We start from the raw sequence: 21,360 nt of genomic DNA, 5'->3' as shown, positions 1-21,360 counted from the left end.
GAATTTTGGCGAATTAAACGCCTTTCTATTATTCGCTCTCGGAGCGATGACATCACAACGTGACGTCATCCGCCATTTTCTCAAACACATTACAAACACAGAGTCAAATACGTTTTTTCGACTGTTTTCCGTACCTTGGAGACATTATGCCTCGTCGGTGTGTAGCAACACGATCAGGGACAAATTCAAGTTGATTTAAGTGGAGTGTGTATCGATTAGCACGGCATGCTAATCGATGCTAACATGCTATTTAGGCTAGCTGTATGTACATATTGCATCGTTATGCCTTATTTGTAGCTATATTTGCACCCAGCCTTTCCCTCCACCCACATTTAATGCCAAACAAACACATACCAATCGACGGAATTAAGTTGCACCAGTGTCAAAAGATGCAAAAGTCCCTCGTTTGGTCTGCACATTTTACCGGCAATGCTGCGACAGACATGGCACAGAGAAACGTGTGGATATCCTGCGACACTCAAAGCAGATGCATTTCCAACGATAAAGTCACCGAAATCACAAAGGTGAGTTTTGTTGATGTTATTGACTTATGTGCTAATCAGACATATTTGGTCGCGGCATGACTGCCAGCTAATCGATGCTAACATGCTATTTAGGCTAGCTGTATGTACATTTGTAGCTATATTTGCATCCAGCCTTTCCCTCCACCCACATTTAATGCCAAACGAACACTTACCAATCGACGGATTTAAGTTGCTCCAGTGGTCTGGTCAAAAGATGCAATCGTTGGTTAGAAGGCGATCGCCGAATAGCTTCAGTTTCTTCCTCAATTTCGTTTTCGCTACCTGCCTCCATACTCCAACCATCCGTTTCAATACATGCGTAATCTGTTGAATCGCTTAAGCCGCTGAATTCTGAGTCCGAATCCGAGCTAACGTCGCTATATCTTGCTGTGCTATCCGCCATGTTTGTATTGGCATCACTAGATGACGTCACAGGAAAATGGACGGTGGGTTCACAGATAGCGAAAATCAAGCACTTTAAAGCCTTTTTTCGGGATATTCCATGATGGGTAACATTTTGAAAAAAACTTAAGCCATTGGGAAACTGATTTTTATTGGTTTTAACCCTTCTGAAATTGTGATAATTTTCTCCTTTAATGGGGTGTTAGCATACGTACTGTACTGTGCAATCTACTAAAAAAAGTATCAATCAATCAATCAATCAAAAAAAGCACTTTATATGTAGAAAGGTTTTTGTTAAGGAACCATTCTGAGCCTTATCTTATGTAGTTTTTATTTTATATATTTTGACCATATTAACCCTGGCTATGGACCCTGTGTGTATATGTATGTTATGCCATCCATCCATCCATCATCCTCCGCTTATCCGAGGTCGGGTCGCGGGGGCAGCAGCCCAAGCAGGGAAGCCCAGACTTCCCTCTCCCCAGCCACTTCGTCTAGCTCTTCCCGGGGGATCCCGAGGCGTTCCCAGGGCAGCCGGGAGACAGTCTTCCCAACGTGTCCTGGGTCTTCCCCGTGGCCTCCTACCGGTTGGACGTGCCCTAAACACCTCCCTCGGGAGGCGTTCGGGTGGCATCCTGACCAGATGCCCGAACCACCTCATCTGGCTCCTCTCGATGTGGAGGATCAGCGGCTTTACTTTGAGTTCCTCCCGGATGACAGAGCTTCTCACCCTATCTCTAAGGGTGAGAAGCTCCACACGGCGGAGGAAACTCATTTCGGCCGCTTGCACCCGTGATCTTGTCCTTTCGGTCATGACCCAAAGCTCATGCCCATAGGTGAGGGTGGGAACGTGGATCGACCGGTAAATTGAGGGCTTTGCCTTCCGGCTCAGCTCCTTCTTCACCACAACGGATCGGTACAACGTCCGCATTACTTATGCCATTGTTTACAAATTTGGTAAATAAATAACCCAAAAATTTATATTTTGTTGTTTTCTTACTATACCGAAAATGAACCGAACCGTGACCTCTAAACAGATGTACGTACCGAACCGAAATGTTTGTGTACCGTTACACCCCTGGTATGTTGTATGTAATAAGGGGACAGAGGTCAGCTCCTCCACTCCTGCCTGTCCAGTACTTGTGGCGACCCGTGCTAATGGACTGCTAAAAGAAGTGAATGTTGCAGGGAGCAACTTCCCTTCGGTGGAAAGTGTCACAAAAGGGGTGATTAATGACCCCCACTCCTGTACTTCGTAAGTCCATACTACCTTCTAGCTCTCCTTCCTTCCTGTCTACGCTAATCTTTCGGCCCCATGTGCTTCCTCGCCGTCTTGCCATATCATTGCAACATGCCCCTTGTCTTTTCATGTGCTTCTCAGGAAGGAACATAAACGTGTGAAGGAATCTGGAAGCTTTTAAAAGGCAAGACATCAGGCAGCATCAAACGGTTAAAAAACAAAAGGTCTTTAGGTGCTGTAGGCATGTTTCCACCAGTGGGTGAACGCAGACGTTTCTTGCCGGTGTCAACTTAACACCTCGTCAAAGCCTGTACTTACACTGACGTCAGGGTTCTACAGAACTGAACGACTAAATTAAATATGGTGGTTTTCCAACGCTTAGACTAAATGACTTGAAATCTGACATGTTTGAAGGCTGGAAACTAAAACAGAGAGACGTCATTTGTGAGTGGGGGAGCCAAGGGAGGGTCGAGTTCAACTCTGGCCAATAAGAGAGGCCCTCGTTCATTGCGGCAATGACTAGATGGCATATACACTATACCGTCACTTTTTCCATGTGGCAGAACAAACATCGGTGCCACCCCACGCCCACCAGGGTATTTACATACCGTTACTGTGCAATGAAAACCCTTTTCCACCAACTCTTTTTTGTTGTTTTTTTTAGACAAAAATCAAATTTTTGCTTTTTTATTTGCCATCGGTTGAAAAAAATAGATAAAAACAATATCTATATACTGGTACCATCCATCCATCCATCCATTTTCTACCCCTTGTCCCTTTTGGGTTCGCTGGAGCCTATCTCAGCTGCATTCGGGCGGAAGGCGGAGTACACCCTGGACGAGTCGCCACCTCATCGCAGGGCCAACACAGACAGACAGACAACATTCACACACTAGGGCCAATTTAGTGTTGCCAATCAACCAATTCCCAGGTGCATGTCTTTGGAGGTGGTAGGAAGCCGGAGTACCCAGAGGGCACCCATGCCATCACGGGGAGAACATGCAAACTCCACAAAGAAAGATCCCGAGCCCGGGATTGAACCCAGGACTACTAAGGACCTTCGTATTGTGAGGCAGATTAACTAACCAAGGGGTCGGGAACCTATTTGGCTGAGAGCCATGAAAGCCAAATAATTTAAAATGTATTTCCGTGAGAGCCATATACAGTAATATTTTTTAACACTTAATACAACTTAATGCGTGCATTTTTAAGTAAGACCAACATTTTTAGAGTACCGTATTTCCTTGAATTACCGCCGGGTATATAGTATGCGCCTGCCTAGAATTTCCGCTGGGTCAAACTCGTTTCGCCAAATAATTAGCATATGCCTAGAACTTCCGCCGGGTCAAACTCATCTCATCATGAGTGACACTTCACCTGTCATCATTTTCAAAATGGAGGAGGCTGATTTCAATAATTTGAAATCGCATAAAGGGTAGAAGATTAAGAGCTATTCAGTAGGATTTAAGTTCCATGGTAAAAAGAACAGTAAGCAGCAATGTTTTATTAATATACCGTAGCTGCGTGTGTCAAATATGAGTCATTGGTGGTAGAAAGCGCTAGTGATCCTTCTTGCGACTACTCGGCTGCAGAAGAAGTGACAACAAGCAGCAAGAGTGAGCAGCGTGTGTTTATTTTTTCCTCTCCCTTGCACTTTTAACATGGAGGATTACATATCTAAAATAAAACAGTTTTCTTAACTGGACTTTCAATCGAAGCAGGAGGTAATAAAGGAAGATCTCCATCGAGACAGAGAGACTTTTAAAACTGAAGAAAGATAAGGAAGACTTCTATAAACAAGTTATCGATGCTTTTGATCAGAGGGAGCTGCGCATGGACTTCATTTATAAGTAAAGGTAAGACCATAACGTTTTTTTTATTAGATGTGCTTTTCATGATGGTATCCTTACATCTAGGGCTGGGCGATATTGGCTTTTATCAATATCACGATATTTTTGAGCCATATTGCGATATACGATATATTTTACGATATTTTGCCTTGGCTTTGAATGAACACTTGATACATAGAGTCATCATACTGCTGTGATTATATGTGTCTACATTAAAACATTCTTCTTCATACTGCATTAATATATGCTCCTTTTAAACTATCATGCAGAGAGGGAAATCACAACTAAGTCAATTGACCAAAACTGTATTCATTAAATACTCTCCATTCTCTCACGGGTGACTTTTTAAATGAAAGAACAAATTAATAATATTGCTACCTTTTGATGTGACACTTCTGCTGCATACTTTGCAATGATTGATTGATCCTTTTATTAGTAGATTGCTCAGTACAGTACATATTCCGTACAATTGACCACTAAATGGTAACACCCGGATATGTTTTTCAACTTGATTAAGTCGGGGTCCACGTTAATCAATTCATGGTACACATATAAACTATCAGCATAATACAGTCATCACACAGGTTAATCATCAGAGTATATACATTGAACAGCATATTGCTCTTGTCTGCTGAATATCTTCCCACTTGGAGCCAAACCGGGCTTCACGGTGGCAGAGGGGTTAGTGCGTCTGCCTCACAATACGAAGGTCCTGCAGTCCTGGGTTCAAATCCAGGCTCGGGATCTTTCTGTGTGGAGTTTGCATGTTCTCCCCGTGAATGCGTGGGTTCCCTCCGGGTACTCCGGCTTCCTCCCACTTCCAAAGACATGCACCTGGGGATAGGTTGATTGGCAACACTAAATTGGCCCTAGTGTGTGAATGTGAGTGTGAATGTTGTCTGTCTATCTGTGTTGGCCCTGCGATGAGATGGCGACTTGTCCAGGGTGTACCCCGCCTTCCGCCTGATTGTAGCTGAGATAGGCGCCAGCGCCCCCCGCGACCCCAAAAGGGAATAAGCGGTAGAAAATGGATGGATGGATGGAGCCAAACCACCGCCAGATGATGGACCCCCAGCTCTTTATGATTGGCATTTATTGTTCTTCCTCCATTTGTGATAAGTTTCGCACCATGTCTCTGCTAACTCTCTGATCGGCGAGAGCTCTGACGCTAGACTTGCGAGAGTATGTGACGTATGTAAGAAGGCGGGCTTTTTTTCCCGTCTCTGTGAGAATGAGAGACGAGGAGGAGTGAGAAACGCCAGTGATCTAATGCACGCAGCTAAATGCAACACGACCTGCCTCAGCTAACGTTAGATCTCGGCGAGAGCGTATGACGCTACATGCGCGACAGTATGTGACGTATGTAAGAAGGCGGGCTTATTTTACGTCTCTGTAAGAAGGAGACGAGAAGGAGTGAGACATGCCAGTAATGTATTGCACGCTGCTTAAAGCAACAACGTTGTGAGAACATATAATCGAATATTACAATATAGTCAGAAAAACCTGCGATACATCGTATATATCGAATATTTCGCCCAGCCCTACTTACATCACACTCAAATTTTTAAGCACAGGCCTAAATTTACCGCATGCCTTTGGTAAGTGCCGGAGTGAGAAGTGGTTTTAAAATAATTAGCACCCCGGCGGCAATTCAAGGAAATACGCTATAATAAGTCTCTTGTTCTTTTTAATAACATTGTTATTCTGAAACTAACCATCCATTGCTCTGATTAGGGGGTACTTGAATTAAAAAAATGTTCACTGAAAAAAAGTTGAGAACCACTGCTATGGAGCAGGGACGCAAAGTCAGCAGGCGTTTCTCTCTGTAATTATCACTCGCTACCAACTCGCCTTGCAACCCCTCACCAAGACCTCTGACCCCACGCAGCACTTTTGTACTTATCTTGTGTGTATTGTTGCTCGGCGCCCCCCGACTTCACCCAAGTGAACATGAGAAGGGACCTTAATATCCCTCAATTACATCCTGTTGCCACTTTTAATTGCGTCACGCTGGAAGCTCGGCGAGGTCGGCCAAGGGCTATCATGTGAGGTAATTCCTAAGTGCCGCTCCCGCCGCACAATGCGCTCATTGTGCACGCAGGTTGTGTTTCGCGAGTGACCGCCACGGTTGTAATGTTAGCACCCCCCCGAGGAGCTGCTTGTCAAGTCTCGGGGAGGCCTGCAAGAATAATAATGATAGAAATAACAGGGGCCTTTAACGGCAGTTCTCAGATCAGCGCGCCGCGGTGCTGATCGTAAAGTCTTAAAGTGCACCGAGTCACAGTATTTTAGAGACCATATATATTAAAGATCCTTTAACTTTTCCGCTCATAAACAGGCCCCCGGAGGAGACATCATCAAAGAGGAGCATAAGGACGCCATTGTATAAAATGTGGAGCACCCTGAGCACCCGAACTTACGCTGTTTGCGTACGCGGTTTTTGCACGAATCAATAAACTTTTGGGAGTGACTTTCCTTAAATACTTGTGTTTTTACATCCTGGGTCACTCTGACTTCACTGAGAAAAGGACATACTGGTCTTCTGTGGTGACTAACGGAACATGTACGGTGCCAACCGTTGGCTTGGCACGCATACGAGCAAATGTTGTAGCGAAAACCAAACCAACTTCCCAAAGCATTTACGACATTTGTACAGGCAAGCCAAACAAATGAAAGAGCCTTTCACTTTCAACAACTTCATCCACACACTCAATTTTAGGTTAAAGGCCTACTAAAATTAGATTTTCTTATGTAAACGGGGATAGCAGGTCCATTCTTTGTGTCATACTTGATCATTTCGCGATATTGCCATATTTTTGCTGAAAGGATTTAGTAGAGAACCATCCATCCATCCATCCATCATCTTCCGCTTATCCGAGGTCGGGTCGCGGGGGCAGCAGCCTAAGCAGGGAAGCCCAGACTTCCCTATCTCCAGCCACTTCGTCTAGCTCTTCCCGGGGGATCCCGAGGCGTTCCCAGGCCAGCCGGGAGACATAGTCTTCCCAACGTGTCCTGGGTCTTCCCCTTGGCCTTCTACCAGCTGGACGTGCCCTAAACACCTCCCTAGGGAGGCGTTCGGGTGGCATCCTGACCAAATGCACGAACCACCTCATCTGGCTCCTCTCCATGTGGAGGAGCAGCGGCTTTACGTTGAGCTCCTCCGGGATGGCAGAGCTTCTCACCCTATCTCTAAGGGAGAGCCCCGCCACCCGGCGGAGGAAACTCATTTCGGCCGCTTGTACCCGTGATCTTATCCTTTCGCTCATGACCCAAAGCTCATGACCATAGGTGAGGATGGGAACGTAGATCGACCGGTAAATTGAGAGCTTTGCCTTCCGGTTCAGCTCCTTCTTCACCACAACGGATCGATGCAACGTCCGCATTACTGAAGACGCCGCACCGATCCGCCTGTCGATCTCACGATCCACTCTTCCCCCACTCGTGAACAAGACTCCTAGGTACTTGAACTCCTCCACTTGGGGCAGGGTCTCCTCCCCAACCCGGAGATGGCACTCCACCCTTTTCCGGGCGAGAACCATGGACTCGGACTTGGAGGTGCTGATTCTCATTCCGGTCGCTTCACACTCGGCTGCGAACCGATCCAGTGAGATTAGTAGAGAACATCGACGATAAAATCGCAACTTTTGGTCGCTAATAAAAAAGCCTTGCCTGTACCGGAAGTAGCAGACAATGTGCGCGTGACGTCACGGGTTGTAGGGCTCCTCACATCTGAACATTGTTTATAATCACAGCCTCCAGCAGCAAGAGCTATTCGGACCGAGAAAGCGACAATTTCCCCATTTTTTTGAGCGAGGATGAAAAATGTGTGGATGAGGAAAGTTAGAGTGAGGCACTAAAAAAAAAAAGAAAGAAAAAGCGACGGCAGTGGGTGCGTTTCAGATGTAATTAGACACATTTTGTAACTGTTGCTACTAGTAATTATTATAATTTGTTTTATTTCTCTAAAAGCAGAATAAGTTAAGTTCATAAAAGGGAATTTAAATCAAAATGAATAAAAGTTCATAAGAAGGCTTTATTTAAGTTACTATGGTTAAAAATGTAATTTCATGCCTTTTTGTTGGGTTTGTGGGCATGCGTTTGTTTTGAAGTGTCTCGATTGGTCTGTGAACGGATATAAGGAAGCTACTTCCGGGTATGAGTGAACATCTGTTTGATGCAATGAGAAGGGATAAAGAGAGCGACTGATGGTAACAAGGACTATAAAAAGTGTCACAAGGACTTTCAGCGTTTGGGCTATAAGAGCCAGAAGATCACAATTTCCTCCTAAAGGAAGCATGCAGGCCAACGAGGTATTTGTCATTTCTGTTTGTATTTTACTTCGGTAAAATGTTAGAGCCACATGCTGTGCATGTTATTTTTACGTTTGTAACGTGCTTTATTTTATTAACAGTTTTCACGGTGAATTGAAGGGGAAAGGAAGCCTTCAATAAATCAGTCAAAGAAAGCCGTTGTGTCAGTGCTATGTGGAGGGAGTTACACATTTACTAGGATAATTCTGGAAAATCCCTTATCTGCTTATTGTGTTAATAGTATTTTAGTGAGATTCTACTGTCATACCTGAAAGTCGGATGGCTGCGGTGAACGCCAGTGTCTCTGAGAGAAGCCGAGGAGCCAAGATCACAGCTGCCTTTTTGACAGTTACAGGAGGTGGTCCCATAATCCACTGAAGTCTCCGGTAAGAGCCGACTTAATATCCCAATTTTCCCATCCAAAAACTTGCTGGTTGACGTAAAGAACATGTTCGCTTGACGGCTCAGTGTTAAAGCTTCACAACAAAGAAACACCGGCTGAGTTTCGGTGCTAAAGGCAGCTGCAATCCACCGCTTTCCACCAACAGCATTCTTCTTTATAGTCTCCATTATTAATTGAACAAATTGCAAAAGATTCAGCAACACAGATGTCCAAATTACTGTGTAATTATGCGATGAAAAGAGACGAATTTTAGCCGTGTGTGGTGCTGGGCTAATATGTCCGCTACAACCCGAGACGTCATGCGCACCCCTCATCATTCCGTGACGTTTTCAACAAGAGACATGTAAAGGCAGGGCTTTTCTGTTAGCAACCGAAAGTTGTGAACTTTATTGTCGATGTTCTCTACTAGATCCTTTCAGCAAAAATATGGCAATATCGTGAAATGATCAAGTATGACACATAGAATGGACCTGCTATCCCCGTTTAAATAAGAAAATCTCATTTCAGTAGGCCTTTAAGTATGTGTCCATGAAAGGGCATTTCATGACTTTTCTTAATTTGATTACATGCTATTATTGTCATAATCTTATTGCATGATTTTTGGATCCCTTTTATGTTAGGTAGCCAGGGACTGCAGATGGAAATGAGCTATTTCTCCCCATGTCTAGCATTAAAAAATTACAGTTGGTACAAAATGCGGCTGCAAGACTTTTGACAAGAACAAGAAAGTTTGATCATATTACGCCTGTACTGGCTCACCTGCACTGGCTTCCTGTGCACTTAAGATGTGACTTTAAGGTTTTACTACTTACGTATAAAATACTACACGGTCTAGCTCCATCCTATCTTGCCGATTGTATTGTACCGTATGTCCCGGCAAGAAATCTGCGTTCAAAAGACTCCGGCTTATTAGTGATTCCTACAGCCCAAAAAAAGTCTGCGGGCTATAGAGCGTTTTCCGTTCGGGCTCCAGTACTCTGGAATCCCCTCCCGGTAACAGTTCGAGATGCTACCTCAGTAGAAGCATTTAAGTCACACCTTAAAACTCATCTGTATACTCTAGCCTTTAAATAGACCTCCTTTTTAGACCAGTTGATCTGCCGCTTCTTTTCTTTCTCCTATGTCCCCCCCTCCATTGTGGAGGGGGTCCGGTCCGATGACCATGGATGGACCGCTCTTCGGGACCCAGGATGGACCGCTCGCCTGTATCGGTTGGGGACATCTCTACGCTGCTGATCCGCCTCCGCTTGAGATGGTTTCCTGTGGACGGGACTCTCGCTGCTGTCTTGGATCCGCTTGAACTGAACTCTCGCGGCTGTGTTGGAGCCACTACGGATTGAACTTTCACAGTATCCTGTTAGACCCGCTCGACATCCATTGCTTTCGGTCCCCTAGAGGGGGGGGGGGGGGGGGGGGGGGGGTTGCCCACATCTGAGGTCCTCTCCAAGGTTTCTCATAGTCAGCATTGTCACTGGCGTCCCACTGGGTGTGAGTTTTCCTTGCCCTTTTGTGGGTTCTTCCGAGGATGTTGTAGTCGTAATGATTTGTGCAGTCCTTTGAGACATTTGTGATTTGGGGCTATATAAATAAACATTGATTGATTGATTGATATTTAGCTATAATCTGGTACAGAGCATATCTGTCTTTGAGCTTAATGTTTCTGTGCATTGACCCTTCAAATAAAGACTAAACTATTTGCATATTGTTTTTTTATCTGAATATATACTTGATTCATGACTACCATAAAGTCTGGCCAACAGTCCTTAGTTTTCTGAAAATGTGGTCCCTGGGAAAATGTAGTTCACTAGGCCGGGCCTAGAACCGTGACAACATATCCGATACATGAAATCTGAGAAGCAACTGTAGCTTTCTGCAAGAGTCGCGGCTGACAAATGTTTCCGAGCGGCTTTTCGAAAGCAACACACATGAGATACCTGACTTCCATCTGTTCTCGCACAAAAAGACTTTGCAATCAAGATGCTGTCACGGAGCGCCCGGCAACCTCTCCTGGCACTTCCCAGCTTATAGATGCCTCAACCTGTCTCCTTTGTCAAGAGTTCACAAGGTTAATGAGAACGCTTTATTTCCCAGAACTCCCAACCAGGAGGGAAAGAGGGAGCGACAGTCCGTCTAAGTTAAGGCGAGATTCAACGAGAACCTTCTCTCTGAAGACCACCGCCAAAAGCCCAAACAATATGAATTCAGAATACTGGGTTTTATTTAGCACAAGGTGAGTCACTTTGCTAGTGCGGCAGTTTCACGCTGAAGAAGTCGATCTCCGGCGATTTGGAAAATGAGTGGAGCTCGTCAGTAACCCCAAATTACCCCAGCTCGTTAATTACACTCAAACGGTGTTCTCACTGCCGTATCGACCTCTTAATGGCCACAAGAAGGGTCCTCGTTCCCATCAAGTCAATGACACGGAAGGGTGGCTATTATGTCATGTCCGTCAAGAAAGAAACCAAACCATCGGCTTTATTTTTTGCACTCCCTCATTAACAATTCAGGAGCAAGATGGAGGCCTGGAGCAGACAGATAAGGTTACTCGAAGATACATTTTAGCGTCTCAACTTTAATAAGTAGAGCAGTAGCTCAACATTTGATTGTATAACTTGGAATTTGTGTTTAGGGGGATTGATTTCAAAATTGTTTTTTACTTTTTTGTGTCTAAAAAAAACAACAAACAGTTTGACTCTGGGGCAGATTAAAGGCCTACTTAAATGAGATTTTCTTATTCAAACGGGGATAGCAGGTCCATTCTATGTGTCATACTTGATCATTTCGCGATATTGCCATACTTTTGCTGAAAGGATTTAGTAGAGAACATCGACGATAAAGTTTGCAACTTTTGGTCGCAAATAAAATAGCCTTGCCTGTACCCGAAGTAGCAGACGATGTGCGCGTGATGTCACCGGTGTGGGGGCTCCTCACATCCTTAAATTGTTTATAATCATAGCCTCCAGCAGCAAGAGCTATTCGGACCGAGAAAGCGACGAGTTCCCCATTAATTTGAGCGAGGATGAAAGATTTGTGGATGAGGAAAGTTAGAGTGAAGCACTAAAAAAAGGGGAAAAAAAAGAAAAGGCAACTGTTTCAGGCAACAGCAGTGTGAGCGATTCAGATGTTATTAGACGCATTTACTAGGATAATTCTGGAAAATCCCTCATCTGCTTATTGTGTTAACAGTGTTTTAGTGAGATTATAAAGTCATACCTGAAAGTCGGAGGGCTGCGGTGAACGCCAGTGTCTCTTAGAGAAGCCAAGATCACAGCTGCCTTTTTGACAGCTACAGGAGGAGGTCGCATAATCCACTCAAGTCTCCGGTAAGAGCCGACTTAATATCACAATTTTCCCATCCAAAAACTTGCTGGTTGACGGAGAGAAACATGTTCGCTTGACCGCTTTAAAGCTTCACAACAAACAAAGAAACACAGGCTGTGTCTCGGTTGCTAAAGGCAGCTGCAATCCACCGCTTTCCACCAACAGCATTCTTCTTTATAGTCTCCATTATTAATTGAACAAATTGCAAAAGATTCAGCAACACAGATGTCCAAATTACTGTGTAATTATGCGATGAAAAGAGACGACTTTTAGCCGTGTGTGGTGCTGGGCTAATATGTCCGCTGCAACCCGAGACGTCACAAACACGCGTCATTATTCCTCGACGTTTTCAACAAGAAACTCTGCAGGAAATTTAAAATTGTAATTTAGTAAACTAAACTGGCCGTATTGGCATGTGTTGCAATGTTAACATTTCAAGATTTCATCAGTGATATATAAACTATCAGACTGCGTGGTCAGTAGTAGTGCGTTTCAGTAGGCCTTTAAACAATAAGGTTCTACAACTAGTGCTAGCACAACATTATTTTCATATAAACTATATTTGACTACTTCTTGCAGTTGATTTCCGTAACATATAGGATCTTTAACTAGTGTTTTTTTCATTAGGATTTTAAAAACAATCGAGGACTCTTGTTATACATAAGATATTTGGCTGTTTGTTTGCAGTACATTCCTAGAAACAGCAGAGGATTCATTTTATAAACAGAAATGATTTGTACCGTGTTGCAGTCCATTCCTAGAAACAGCAGATAAATAATTTCATAAATTGTTGTGTTTTGTTTTTGCAGTAAATTCATAAAAACAACAGAACTGTCTTGTCATACTCAGTATCTAACATCAGTGTTTCTGGAAGAGTTTCCTACAAACAACAGAGGGTTAATTTCATATACAGGACATATTTGCACCGTTTTTGCAGTAAACGACTAAAAAGAGCAGAACTTCCTTGTCACATAAAGGATCTTTGGCTAGCGTCTCTGCAGTAGATGCCTAAAAACAGCTCAGGGTTAGTGTCATACATAGGACCTAAGGAGTCCTGTTTTTGGGGCAAATTCCTGAACACAGCAGCAATTTCTTGTCACTATCTCTGTACACACGTTTGTGTATATACACACACACAAATGTGTATACACACACAAATGTGTATACACACACACACACAAATGTGCATATACACACACGGGAATGTGTATATACACACACGAACGTGTATATACACGCATACACAAAAATGGGCACATGCACGTATACATACATACATAGAAATGTGTACATATAAGATTGTATACGTACATATGTATATATACGCATACATATACACATACATACAGATATAAATATACTGTACATATATGAACATATCTATATATGTGTTGGTGTGTGTGTAAATATATATACACACACACACATATGTATATACATACACACACACATATACACACACATATACATATATAAATAAACACACATACATATACACATAAATACAGATATAAATATACTGTACATATGCATATATATATATATATATATATATATATATATATATATATATATATATATATATATATATATATATATATATATATATATATACACACACACACACACAAATATATATATGTATACACACAAATACGTGTATATATATATATATATATATATATATATATATATATATATATATATACGCACACACACACACACACACACACACACACACACACACACACACACACACACACACACACACACATATATAAATAAACACACATACATATACACATAAATACAGATATAAATATACTGTACATATATATATATATATATCAATATATATATATATATATACATACACACACACACACATACATATACACATAAATACAGATATAAATATACTGTACATATATATATATATATATACACACACACAAATATATACACACATATACGTATATATATATATATATATATACATACACACACACGTATATATATATATACATATATATATATACACACATATACATATATATACACACATATAGAGTATATACACACGTATACATATATACACGCATATATATATGCATATATACATATATACCTGAGTGTGCTTGGGTGTGTGCGTGTGTGAGTGTGTGTGTGCGTGATCTTTGAACAATGTTTCTGCAGTAGATTCCTAAAAACAACAGAGCTTTCTTGTCACATACAGGATCTTTGACTAACATTTCTACAGTAGATTCTTAAAAGACAGCAATGGTTGCTTTCATAGGCTCTATAAGTCCTGTTTCTGTACTAAATTACTAAAAACTGCAGAGTGTTTGTGTTGTACCTGTACACAGGATCTTTGACTAGATGCCTAAAAACAGAAGTGGGTTCCTATCATATATAGGATCGATAAGTCCTGTTTTTGATAAATTTCTAAAAACAGCAAACATTCATGTATATACTCATGATCTTTGATAAGTGCTTCTGTAGTAGATTGCTAAAACAGCAGTGTTTATGTTGGATGCATATATATAGGATTATTGGCAAATGTTTTAGAAGTACTTGCACGTCGTTAAAAAGTTGTTGCTTTAAAGGCCTACTGAAACCCACTACTACCGACCACGCAGTCTGATAGTTTATATATCAATGATGAAATATTAACATTGCAACACATGCCAATACGGCCGGGTTATTTTACTAAATTGCCATTTTAAATTTCCCCGCGATGTATCCTGTTGAAAACGTCGCGGAATGATGACGCTTATGTTGACGCGTGCTTGTGACGTTATTGGTTTGAGCGGACTAAAAGTTGTCTGTTTTCATCGCATAATTACACAGTATTTTGGACATCTGTGTTGCTGAATCTTTTGCAATTTGTTCAATTAATAATGGAGACTATAAAGAAAAATGCTGTTGGTGGAAAGCGGTGGATTGCAGCTGCCTTTGAGAACCGAAACACAGCCGGTGTTTCTTTGTTTGTTGTGAAGCTTTAACACAGAGCGATCAAGCGAACATGTTTCTCTACATCAACCAGCAGGTTTTGGATGGGAAAATTGTGATAGTAAGTCGCCTCTTACCGGAGACATCAGCGGAGCTTCTGTCCTGCTGCAGCTGCGTGACTTCCCTCAGAGACATTCGCGGTCAACACTATCGTGGCCACACACCTCCGACTTTCAGGTACTATTTAATCTCACTAAATCAATAGCAACACAATAGGCAGATAAGGGATTTTCCAGAAAATGTGTCTAATAACATCTGAAACGCTCCCACTGCGATCGCCTTTTTTTTTTCTTTCTAGTCCTTCACTCTAAATTTCCTCATCCACAAATCTTTCATCCTTGCTCAAATTAATGGGGAAATTGTTGCTTTCTCGGTCCGAATAGCTCTTGCTGCTGGAGGCTATGATTATAAACAACTTAAGGATGTGAGGAGCCCTACAAACCGTGACGTCACGCGCACATCGTCTGCTACTTCGGGTAAAGGCAAGGCTTTTTTATTAGCGACCAAAAGTTGCAAAGTGTATCGTCGATGTTCTCTACTAAATCCTTTCAGCAGAAATATTGCAATATCGCGAAATGATCAAGTATGACACATAAAATGGACCTGCTATCCCTGTTTAAATAAGAAAATCTCATTTCAGTAGGCCTTTAATGACCAGCTGAGATAGGCGCCAGCGCCCCCCGCGACCCCAAAAGGGAATAAGCGGTAGAAAATTAATGGATGGACGTCCTAAAGAACAGCAGACCGCTCCTGTATACTCCATACAAGATTTCCATAGCATACTGCATCCAAGTTTACAAATTTGGGAGGGAAATTGCACAAAAATGGCATGATGTTGAAAACATACTCCAATTAGTAAGGTGGACTGCCTAAGATATTTAGCCGTTGACTCATCAATATGACCAATTGATTTTCCAGTGATTCAACGTTTACACTTGTGTGACTTTTGGTGCCAGAAAACAATACGACGGCACCAGTTTTGACCCTGGAACATATTCAAATTCAACAGCGTTTCATGAGCCAAACTTCTTTGATCCCCAAAATAAAGTCAACGCATTTCTTTTTCCCGTCATATTCTTTTTTTCAGTATTCCAAAAAAAAAATATATATATATAAAAATACAAACTAAATCAGCCCACCTAGGTTATTTCCAGAGGCAAACATCACTTGTCTCCTGACACGCATACTAAGCGCCACGCACGGACGGATTCCACCTTGTTCCCTCTTTTTGTTTGACACACAATCTGACTTGAGGAGGCAGCAGATTAAGTCGACGGTTTCGGGTGCTTCGGCGTTATCTCCACGCTCGGCTTTAACAGAGAGGAAAAAGACCCACTGAAAAAAGATTATGTTGTTTGTTTGTTTTTTTTTACAAAAAAATAAGGCTCGTTTGGATTTCCTATTCAATCTTATAAGCAATACTGTACACCAACCTTTTTGAAACCAAGAGCTACTTCTTGGGTACTGATTAATGCTAAGGGCTACCAGTTTGATACACACTTAAATAAATTGCCAGAAATAGCCAATTTGCTCAATTTATCTTTAATAAATAAATATATATATAAAAAAATGGGTATTTCTGTCTGTCATTCCGTCGTACATTTTTTTTCCTTTTACGGAAGTTTTTTTGTAGAGAATAAATGATGAAAAAAATAATTGAACAGTTTAAAAGAGGAGAAAACGCGAAAAAAATGAAAATTAAATTTTGAAACAGTTTATCTTCAATTTCGACTCTTTAAAATTCAAAATTCAACTGAAAAAAATGAAGACAAAAACTAGCTAATTCGAATCTTTTTGAAAAAATTAAAAATTATGGAACATCATTGGTAATTTTTCCTGATTAAGATTAATTTTATAATTTTGATGACATGTTTTAAATAGGTTAAAATCCAATCTGCACTTTGTTAGAATATTAACAAATTGGACGAAGCTATATTTCTAACAAAGACATCAATATTTCTTCTAGATTTTTCAGAACAAAAATTGTAAAAGAAATTCAAAAGACTTTGAAATAAGATTTAAATTTGATTCGACAGATTTTTTAGCTTTGCCAGAATATTTTTTTTTAATTTTAATCATAATAAGTTTGAAGAAATATTTCACAAATATTTTTCGTCGAAAAAACAGAAGCTAAAATGAAGAACTAAATTAAAATATATTTATTATTCTTTACAATAAAAAAAAAAATACATGAATATTGATTTAAATTGTCAGGAAAGAAGAGGAAGGAATTTAAAAGGTAAAAAAGGTATATGTCTTTAAAAATCCTAAAATCATTTTTAAGGTTGTATTTTTTCTCTAAAATTGTCTTTCTGAAAGTTATAAGAAGCAAAGTAAAAAAAAAAAATGAATTTATTCAAACAAGTGAAGACCAAGTCTTTAAAATATTTTCTTGGATTTTCAATTTCTATTTGAGTTTTGTCCCTCTTAGAATCAAAAATGTCGAGCAAAGCGAGACCAGCTTGCTAGTAAATAAAAAATACAATTTAAAAAATAGAGGCAGCTCACTGGTAAGTGCTGCTATTTGAGCTAAAGAAAATGCAACAATGCAATATTCAGTGTTGACAGCTAGATTTTTTGTGGACATGTTCCATAAATATTGATGTTAAATATTTATTTTATGGTGAAGAAATGTTAAGAATTAAGTTGATGGATCTCTATTACAATCCCCAAAGAGGGCACTTTAAGTTGATGATTACTTCTATGTGTAGAAATCTTTATTTATAATTGAATCACTTGTTTATTTTTCAACAAATTTTTAGTTCATTTTATATCTTTTTTTCCAAATAGTTCAAGAAGACCACTACAAATGAGCAATATTTTGCACTGTTTAATAAATCAGAAATTGATGACATAGTGCTGTATTTTACTTATTTATCTCTCTTTTTTTTTTTATAACATTTTTTCGCTCTAAATAGGGGGTACTTGAATTATAAATGTTCACAGGGGGTACATCACTGAAAAAAGGTTGAGAACCACTATCCTACATGACTTTTTAAACCAATTGGTAACATTTTAAAACCTTGTTTTTCCCTTTAAGATGAAACACAGTAGAACCTTTTTGAACCAAACTAAGTTAAAGCACTGAAATGCATCCCTGATGCTTAAAAACAGCAATTGACCACAGTCATAACATTTGAACTAATTTAGGCTCGATTTAACAGTTTTTTTCCAGATTTTATTTTTTTCCTGGCAAACTTTTCTAGCCAATAGGGCTGCGAATCTTTGGGTGTCCCACGATTAGATTCAACATCGATTCTTGGGGTCGTGATTCGATTATAAATCGAATTTTTCGAATCAACGTTATTCTCGATTCAAAAACGATATTTTTCCGATTCAAAAGGATTCTCTATTCACTCAATACATAGGATTTCAGCAGGATCTACCCCAGTCTGCTGACATGCTAGCAGAGTAGTATATATTTTTTTTAAAGCTTTTATAATTGTAAAGGACAATGTTTTATCAACTGATTGCAATAATGTAAAATTGTTTTAACTATTTAAACAACCCAAAAAAATTACTTATTTTATCTTTGTGAAAACATTGGACACTGTGTAGTCAAGCTTATGTATGGGGTCCTCTCCAAGGTTTCTCATAGTCATCATGGTCGACGTCCCACTGGGGTGAGTTTTTCCCTTGCCCTTATGTGGGCTCTACCGAGGATGTCGTTGTGGTGTGTGCAGCCCTTTCAGACACTTGTGATTTAGGGCTGTATAAATAAACATTGATTGATTGGTTTTGTTCTTTTTTTATTTTATTTTATAAATGTCTAATGATAATGTCAATGAGGGATTTTTAATCACTGCTATGCTAAAATTATAACTAATATTGATACTGTTGTTGATAATATTCATTTTGTCTCACTACTTTTTAGTTTGTTCTGTGTCGTGTTTGTGTCTCCCCAATTGCTCTGTTTATTGCAGTTCTGAGTGTTGCTGGGTCAGGTTCGGTTTTGGAATTGGATTGCATTGTTATGGTATTGCTGTGTATTGTTTTGTTGGATTGATTAAAACATTTTAAATAAAAAATAAATTTAAAAAATCGATTTTTTTAAAAAAATTAATATGATTCTGAATGCACAACGTGAGGATCGCGATTTGTATTCAAAACATTTTTTTCCCACATTCCTAGTCATTAAATTTGAACTAATTTAGGCTCGCTTTAATCATTATTCCACAGATTTTTAATTATTATTTTTTTTCCAGGCAAACTTTTCTAGCCAATAGGGTTGCGAATCTTGGGGTGTCCCACGATTCGATTCAATATCGATTTTTGGGGTCGCGGTTCGATTATAAATCGATTTTTTCGAATCAACGTTATTCTCGATTCAAAAACGATATTTTTCCGATTCAAAAGGAATCTCTATTCATTCAATACATAGGATTTCAGCAGGATCTACCCCAGTCTGCTGACATGCTAGCAGAGTAGTAAATATGTTTTTTAAAAAGCTTTTATAATTGTATAGGACAATGTTTTATCAACTGATTGCAATAATGTAAATTTGTTTTGACTATTTAAACAACCCAAAAAAATTACTTTTTTTGTCTTTGTGAAAACATTGGACACAGTGTGTAGTCAAGCTTATGTATGGGGTCCTCTCCAAGGTTTCTCATAGTCATCATGGTCGACGTCCCACTGGGGTGAGTTTTTCCCTTGCCCTTATGTGGGCTCTACCGAGGATGTCGTTGTGGTTTGTGCAGCCCTTTCAGACACTTGTGATTTAGGGCTGTATAAATAAACATTGATTGATTGGTTTTGTTCTTTTTATTTTATTTTATAAATATCTAATGAATAGAATAGAGTTTTATTGTCATTATTGCAATGAACAGGTTCAAAGAACAACGAAATTGGAGCAGCTCCTCCTAAGGTGCATAATGATAATGTCAATGAGGGATTTTTAATGCTAAAATTATAACAAATATTGATACTGTTGATGATAATCATTTTTGTTTCACTACTTTTGGTTTGTTCTGTGTTGTGTTTGTGTCTCCTCTCAATTGCTCTGTTTATTGCAGTTCTGAGTGTTGATGGGTCAGGTTTGGTTTAGGAATTGGATTGCATTGTTATGGTATTGCTGTGTATTGTTTTGTTGGATTGATTAAAAATTTTTAAATGAATAAATAAATCGAATTTTTAAAAAATTAATATGATTCTGAATCGCATAACGTGAGAAACGTTTTTTTCCCACACTCCTAGTCATAAAATTTGAACTAATTTAGGCTCGCTTTAATCATTATTTCACAGATTTTTTTTAATTTATTTGGCAAACTTTTCTAGCCGAAGTAGAAACAAGCATGGACTTTACCTTGACCAAAGCAGGGGTGCGCCAGGAGAAGGAGCCCCAGCAGGGCGAGCATCTCCGGGGGGGACCTCCTCGCCCGTCCGGCGGTGTCGTCTCTGGCCGCTTGTCCGCCTCGGTGGCCCATGACGGGGGGTGGGGGGGAGGCCAAAACTACGCTCCTTTAGTGGTTATTTGGGGTTGTTGTTTTTTTTCTTTTCTTTTCACACAAATACCGCAAAAGATGCGAATATTCAAGAAAAAAAAGAGCCCTCAGAAAAGTGGATGTGAATAAATCCAAGCGTTAAAACGTGTGTCCGTTTGTCTTCCACTTGAGCGGCTCACTTGTGGATCGATGCCCCGCTGCCGGACGCATGCTCCGGTTAAGTCCACGCCGTGTGTGTGTGTGTGAGAGCGGTGACTCCTCCGCCGACTGACTGGAGGGGAGGCAGCGAGAAGGCGAGGACCGAGGAGAGGAGGAAGTCTCAGCGGGCTACCTTTGCTCCGGCAGCCAATCCACACGCTCCGGGAGAGTGGCGGCGTGCTCACCAAAACCCGGCCTGGATGATGGCGGCGAGAGGGAGCGGGTGAACAAAGCATGTTTCGCTAATAGTCATCGAAATAATGAGAATAATAACACTAAAGTCAAGTGAAATAGTGTTTTGGTTTTTTTAAACGACTCAAACACACTTAAAATAAAAACAAAAAAACACAAGCAAGATGTAGACTCGGGGTTACTTTGGTGTTATTGCCAACAGGTGTGTTGACTTCCTGGTCATGTGATCAGGGCGTGGCATACTTGAAAGCAGGTGTGTCAAAATCCATTTCTTTAAAGGCAAATATCCATCCATTTTCTACCGTTTATTCCCTTTCGGGGTCGCTGGCGCCTATCTCAGCTACAATCGGGCGGAAGGCAGGGTACACCCTGGACAAGTCGCCAGCTCATCGCAGGGCCAACACAGATAGACAGACAACATTCACACTCACATTCACACACTAGGGCCAATTTAGTGTTGCCAA

The 21,360-nt window shown here is 40.5% G+C and overlaps 1 protein-coding gene across 2 annotated transcripts in view; it reads right to left on the bottom strand.

The window, feature by feature from the left end:
* Nucleotides 1-21,033, bottom strand: part of unc5cb (unc-5 netrin receptor Cb) — a 446,958-nt gene extending 425,925 nt beyond the window's left edge. For both annotated transcript variants that reach the window (XM_061875702.1, XM_061875703.1), the window contains exon 1: nt 20,368-21,033. In XM_061875702.1, the coding sequence (XP_061731686.1) occupies nt 20,368-20,488 (121 nt within the window). In that variant the 5' untranslated portion in view covers nt 20,489-21,033. The remainder of the gene's footprint in view (nt 1-20,367) is intronic.
* Nucleotides 21,034-21,360: the final 327 nt, after the last annotated feature.

This window comes from Nerophis ophidion, linkage group LG17 (genome assembly GCF_033978795.1).
Source record: "Nerophis ophidion isolate RoL-2023_Sa linkage group LG17, RoL_Noph_v1.0, whole genome shotgun sequence".
NCBI classification, from domain to species: Eukaryota; Metazoa; Chordata; class Actinopteri; order Syngnathiformes; family Syngnathidae; genus Nerophis; species Nerophis ophidion.
This window is presented reverse-complemented; position numbering and strand designations above follow the sequence as displayed.